At 61.3% G+C, this 6,000-nt stretch overlaps 1 protein-coding gene across 4 annotated transcripts in view; it reads left to right on the top strand.

The window, feature by feature from the left end:
- MRC2 (mannose receptor C type 2) overlaps positions 1-4,751 on the top strand; it is a 51,864-nt gene extending 47,113 nt beyond the window's left edge. For 2 of the 4 annotated variants that reach the window (XM_030296254.1, XM_030296253.1), the window contains 9 exons: positions 132-295; positions 460-568; positions 1,102-1,340; positions 1,509-1,677; positions 1,772-1,921; positions 2,260-2,379; positions 2,574-2,753; positions 3,261-3,287; positions 3,409-4,751. In XM_030296254.1, coding sequence (XP_030152114.1) covers positions 132-295; positions 460-568; positions 1,102-1,340; positions 1,509-1,677; positions 1,772-1,921; positions 2,260-2,379; positions 2,574-2,753; positions 3,261-3,287; positions 3,409-3,632 — 1,382 coding nt within the window. In that variant the 3' untranslated portion in view covers positions 3,633-4,751. The remainder of the gene's footprint in view (positions 1-131; positions 296-459; positions 569-1,101; positions 1,341-1,508; positions 1,678-1,771; positions 1,922-2,259; positions 2,380-2,573; positions 2,754-3,260; positions 3,288-3,408) is intronic. The other 2 variants (XM_030296256.1, XM_030296255.1) reach the window with 1 other exon arrangement.
- Positions 4,752-6,000: the final 1,249 nt, after the last annotated feature.

Genomic DNA, 6,000 nt, shown 5'->3' on the forward strand with positions numbered 1-6,000 from the left:
GTAGGGCCAGCCCATGGGAGGGCCCCAGTATCCTCTGACGCGATCCCGCCCCCCCTCCCCCAGGATGGCTAGAGCCGAGTGAGCGAGGGGCTGTCCTGTCACTCATAATTCTCTCTTCTGGGGAACTGTAGCCTTCATCACAGCCAGCCTGCCCAATGTGACCTTTGACCTTTGGATTGGCCTCCATGCCTCTCAGAGGGACTTCCAGTGGGTGGAGCAGGAGCCTCTGCTGTATACCAACTGGGCACCTGGGGAGCCCTCTGGCCCCAGCCCTGCTCCCAGTGGCAACATACCGGTGAGGAAGCCCCTCCCTCTGCACCCCCACGCCAACCTGCCGCACTTGCCTTCACTCCCGGGGTCCCCCTGTCTTCCAGCCTCTTTGCTCAGAGTGCAGCCTTTCCAGGGCAGTGGCACAGGGGAAAGCTGCCGGGGCTCCCCTGAGCAGTTCCTTTCCCCCAGACCAGCTGTGCGGTGGTCCTGCACAGCCCCTCAGCTCACTTCACCGGCCGCTGGGATGATCGGAGCTGCACGGAGGAGACGCATGGCTTCATCTGCCAGAAGAGCACGGGTACGTGTCACCAGCGAACTCAGAAACGTCAGCACTGGGGCCAGATGCTGTGGGCCATGCCAGGAGGAATGAAACATAGTCTCATAGACCCAGGACCCCCCCCGCCGAGGTCACCCCCAGAGTCTGGTATCTGCTTGGGAAGCAGATGGGCAGAGAGGCCAGGCGCCAGTCAGAGGGAAAGGCAGTGAGTGCTGAGGGTCTCAGGAGGAAGGTTTGGGAGGATGGAGGGCTGACAGGGGGCAGCTAGACACTGCGCGTGCCTGTTGTCAGGAACCTGAAGTTCCGCATCTGAGGCACCTGCAGCCCGTGCATGTTCTACATGGGTTCCTGGGGTAGGACTAGGTTGCTCCTCCGTTTATCAGCAAGAATGTGTTCTTAGGAACAGTGGCTAACATTTCCTGTTAGTCTGTGCCAGGCACCGTGCCCGGCAGAGACCTGGTCTCTGCCCCGTGGCTGGTGCTCTCTCAGCTTCGTGCCTGGAAGTGGGGTGAGGGAGGCAGAGCCTGGCCTGAGCTCTGCCCCCTTCCCTGTAGACCCTTCCCTGAGCCCATCCCCAGCAGCGTCGCCCCCTGCCCCGGGCACTGTGCTCTCCTACCTCAACGGCACCTTCCGGCTGCTGCAGAAGCCTCTGCGCTGGCATGACGCCCTCCTGCTGTGTGAGAGCCGCAACGCCAGCCTGGCCCGCGTGCCTGACCCCTATACCCAGGCCTTCCTCACTCAGGCCTCCCGAGGGCTGCGCACCCCGCTCTGGATCGGGCTGGCCAGTGAGGAGGTGGGCCCCCAACACTTGTCCTGACGCCGGGGCTGGGGACCGCTCCCCTGATTTCCCTCCCTGTCTCCTCCTGACTCCTTGCCTTACCTTACCCACCTCCCCCTACCCCCCCATCCCCTCCCCCCACTGGCCCCCTTCTTCCCACCCTGATGGCCCCCTCGTGCCCAGGGCTCCCGGAGGTACTCCTGGGTCTCAGAGGAGCCGCTGAGCTATGTGAGCTGGCAGGACGGGGAGCCCCAGCAGCCAGGGGGCTGCGCCTACGTGGACGTAGACGGGGCCTGGCGCACCACCAGCTGCGACACCAAGCTGCAGGGTGCTGTCTGTGGTGGAAACAGTGGTGAGTGCCCAGCCGCTGGGGCCGAGGGGTGGGCAAGGCGCAGGTTATCCCGGGGAGGACTCTGGGACACTTCTTCAACCCTGCACCCCCGCAGGGCCCCCTCCTCCCCGAAGAATAAGCTACCACGGCAGCTGTCCCCAAGGGCTGGCCGACTCCGCCTGGATTCCCTTCCGGGAGCACTGCTACTCCTTCCACATGGAGCTGCTGCTGGGCCACAAGGAGGCGCTGCAGCGCTGCCAGAGAGGTGGGCCGGGGCAGGCGAGTGCCCACGCGTGGGCATTTCAGGTGGTGACCCCCGGCGTGGACACTTACAGACTCCATGGATGCAGTCCCCCTGCTACGTTCCACCTGTAGGCCGCACTCACACATAAGCGCCCCGTCGTGTTCCGATTTACAGGGACCACATGTGACATTACACGCACGTAACACCTGCCACGCACACGCTGACGCCCAGACTCCACACCATCCTCTACCCAGGCTGCCAGAGAAGAGGGGTGGGGCCTCTGGGAAGGGGGAGGGGGGGGTCTCCGCCACCCCCTGGGGAGACCTGTCTGCCCTGACATGGGCCTCCCTTGTGTCCAGCGGGTGGGGCAGTCCTGTCCATTCTGGATGAGATGGAGAATGTGTTCGTCTGGGAGCACCTGCAGAGCTCTGAGGGCCAGAGTCGGGGTGCCTGGCTGGGCATGAACTTCAACCCCAAAGGTGGGTACCCTGTGTGTGGCATCGGGAGGGTGAAGCCTCAGGGTACAGGGGGGAAGCCCTCCTCCAGGGCTTGGTGGGGGTGAGGGCTTGCAGGAGATGGGAATTGGTTCTAGAACAGGCCTGCTCTCTTGCGCCCGCTCCTGCTCCACCTTGTGTCCTCTCCCCCACACCCCTCAGTGTCTTGTTTCCCATAGGAGGCACCCTGGTCTGGCATGACAACACAGCTGTGAACTACTCCAACTGGGGGCCCCCCGGCCTGGGCCCCAGCATGCTGAGCCACAACAGCTGCTACTGGATCCAGAGCAGCAGCGGGCTGTGGCGCCCGGGCGCCTGCACCAACATCACCATGGGCGTCGTCTGCAAGCTCCCTCGAGGTGAGTGCGCTGGCAGATGCTGCGCTCAGCCCCCTGCCGCCCCCACACGGCCGGCCGGTGCTGGGCCGGGGCCAGGGGCCTGCTTCTCATTCTGCCGGAGACACACGGACACACACGGCGGACGGCGGACGGGAGGGCGGGAACCGACAGGCCCCGGGGCCGCCAGGACCCTCCCCCGGGATAAATTGGTCTGTAGGAGGGACTGGCCCTTCCTACAAATTTCCAAACTAGACAGCAAACCCATCATTTTGTAGCGGTTAAGGGCAGGGACAAGGTTCAAGCCCCGGGCAAACCACTTTACCAACTCTGTGACCTTGGGCAAGTTACTTGAAGCCTGTGGCCTCGGGGTCTTCCTATGTAAAATGAGGATAATAACAGTACCTACGAAATTAAACGAGCTCGTGAGCTCATAACGTGGCTGGCACTCGGGAAGTGCTGTCTCCGTGTTTGCTTATTATTTCTGTTAACTACTTCGGTTATTGACTGGTCCCTCCCTCTCCCCTGCAGCTGAGGAAAGCAGCTTCTCTCCATCGGGTGAGTCTGCAGCTGGGCCCAGACCAGCCCTCTCCCCGCTTTTCCCCCGCATGCAGGGCAGCAGGTGGGCAGGTGGGCAGCCGGCGGGCAGCCTGTCCCCTGAGTGTCCGGCTTGCCGCAGCAGCGCTCCCGGAAAACCCGGCGGCCCTGGTGGTGGTGCTGATGGCGGTGCTGCTGCTCCTGGCTCTGCTGACTGCGGCCTTGATCCTCTACCGGCGGCGACAGAGCGCGGAGCGTGGGACCTTTGAGGGCGCCCGTTACAGCCGCAGCGCCTCTGGCCCTGGCGAGGCCACTGAGAAGAACATTCTGGTGTCTGACATGGAAATGAACGAGCAGCAGGAGTAGAGCCAAGGGCGTGGGCAGGGTGGGGACAGGAGGAGTGGGGAGGCTGGGCCCTGGGTCAGCGGGGCCCCCCCACCAGCTACCAGCCCAGGTGGCCTATGGAGGGGTGCCTTTGGGATCACTGTCGGGAGCTGGGGCTGAGCAGGGCCTGGCTGGTGGGGTCCCTCCCTCCCATGAGGGCTGGGCTGAGACCTGGCTGAGTGCAGAGTGGTGTTTCCCTTTTGGGGGGCCTAAGGTCTTGTCACCTAGGCCTGTGCCCCCATGGTGACTGGAAGCAGGACGGGAGCCTCTTTCTGCCCCTTTCTCCCCAGGCCCCACTGCCCAGGCCTGCTGACCCACGCCCCAGGACCCCCTTCTCATTGCAGAACCTGAGGGTCCTCCCCTGAGCCCTCAGCCAGCCTCTGTAGCTTCTCTCCTTTCCTGGCAGCCTAGGCTCCCAGCCCCTCTCCCCCATCCCCTCTCCCTGCTTCTCATGCAGCCCTTCCTTCTGAGCCAGAGCCCCAGGGTTTGGGGAGCCCTGTTGCTCATGGTGGGTGTCAGCGGAGGGAGCCAAGCATCTGTCACTCCTGTGCCTGCTGGAGTGGCCCATGGGGCATGGCAGGAGGGGCCTAGGTTGGGCCTGAGAACCAGGGCACCACTGGGGTGTCACCTGGGCTGGAGACAGGACTGGGAGAGACGCCTGACCTTCTGGGGGTGACCGGGCTGAGGTGTCATCTCCTGCCGGTTAGGGGAGGGCTCTGTCCCTAAAGAGTCCCCTGTGGGGACCAAAGTAAGTTCCCTAACGTTTCCAGCTCCTGGCTCTGGTTGGGAGAGAGGAGGGGGTTGCTAGAGCCCCGGGGACCTCAGAAGCAGGAGACCGCCCTCTAGTGGGGCCCAGAGGAACAGTGCCCAAGCTCCTGGGGGGCCCAGTCCCAGGGCGCTGACAGTGCCTTCCGGAACCCCGGCGGGGGCTGGGGCGGGCGGCCAGTCCCTGTGCCACGGCGCGGGGCAGCGTGAACACAGACTCAAAGACGTCCTTTTTTGTAGTTCTTAATTTTTTTAATGTGCCATTATTGTGAAAAAAAGAAAAGAGAAAGAAGCAAACAAATAAAACACCTTTAAGAGGCTTGAGAGAGAAGGGTTCGTGCTTTGTTCTGTCGTCAAAAGTTCCTCGTGTTGCCTCAGAGATAAATGTCGTGTTTGGAGTTCGTGTTGTGTGCTCTTTCTGCAGTCCACCATTTTGTTACTATGCCTTGGCCCCATGGAGACCCCTGCACCCTTGTCTCTTCTTCTGGACCCTTGCCTTTCTGGACCTGCTCCCCACGTTCCCTATTCCTGGGGACGTGTGTGTAAGTAAGTGACAGCTCAGGAACCACCTGACGGCTATGTGAGCTTCGGCAACTTAGCTCACTTTTCAACGTGTGTAAGATAGGAGGACAGGATGAGCTTCCTGGGGCTGCTTTAAGGATATTGGAGGATTAAATGAGATCATCTGTGCAAAGCAGTTAGCAGCCCAGCACCTCTGAGCTCAGCCAGTAAGGGCCTCATAAATGCCAGCTGTTACTGTTATTTCTGGGCGGCGGCCTCCAGGGCAGCCTTGGAGGTGCTCAGGCCAGCCCTGGGCTGGGGGTTCCACATCACCATCTTTCAAGGCAGCCACATACCTGTCTCTGAGCTTCGAGAAAGTGCACATTTGTTCTTGGGGAGTTTGGGCTCTGAAACCCCCCAGAGGCGGGGTCGGTGGCTTGCAGGACCTTTCTCCCACCAGCATTCACTCCGGATATTTGAGCTGCAGACAGCAGCGAACAAAGAGAAGGCTCTGCTAGTCAACGATGCCAGGTACGTGCTAGGTGCTGTGGGGAAGACTGAACTAGGCCATGGGAAGGGGGTGTTAGTTTGGACTGGCTGGTGGGGTAGAGTCTTATCAGAGGAAGTGAGATGAACCTGAAGGAGGTGAGGGAGTGAGCAATGGAGACACCTAGGTAGGTCCAGGCCGGGGGGGGGGGGGGGCGGTGCGGGCTGGGCCCTGCTGTGTGTTGGTCCCTGGTGCTTCAGAGGACCAGCAAGGAGGCCAGGCTGGCTGGAGGGTTGGGAAGGGGAGCATGGGGGAGTCCAAGGCCTTGAAGGCAGTGGTAGAGAGTATGGACGTTGTTTGAGGTGTAATAGGAAGTCGGTGGGAATGGCTAATCCGATTGTCCTTTGAAGATGGTGGTGTGGACCGGTACCTTTGAAGATGGTGGTGTGGACCGGTGTGGCCAGGTTCTGGGCGCCGGCACATATTACGTGCATGTTTTACCTTGTTTGTGATTTTTGAAAACAAGTTTCTGTTTTTTGAGTAAGTTGTAACACCACGTGGTTCAGAGTCTAAACCTAAACAGTATGAAAAGATACA

The sequence above is a fragment of the Lynx canadensis genome, chromosome E1 (assembly GCF_007474595.2).
Source record: "Lynx canadensis isolate LIC74 chromosome E1, mLynCan4.pri.v2, whole genome shotgun sequence".
In the NCBI taxonomy this organism is placed as follows: Eukaryota; Metazoa; Chordata; class Mammalia; order Carnivora; family Felidae; genus Lynx; species Lynx canadensis.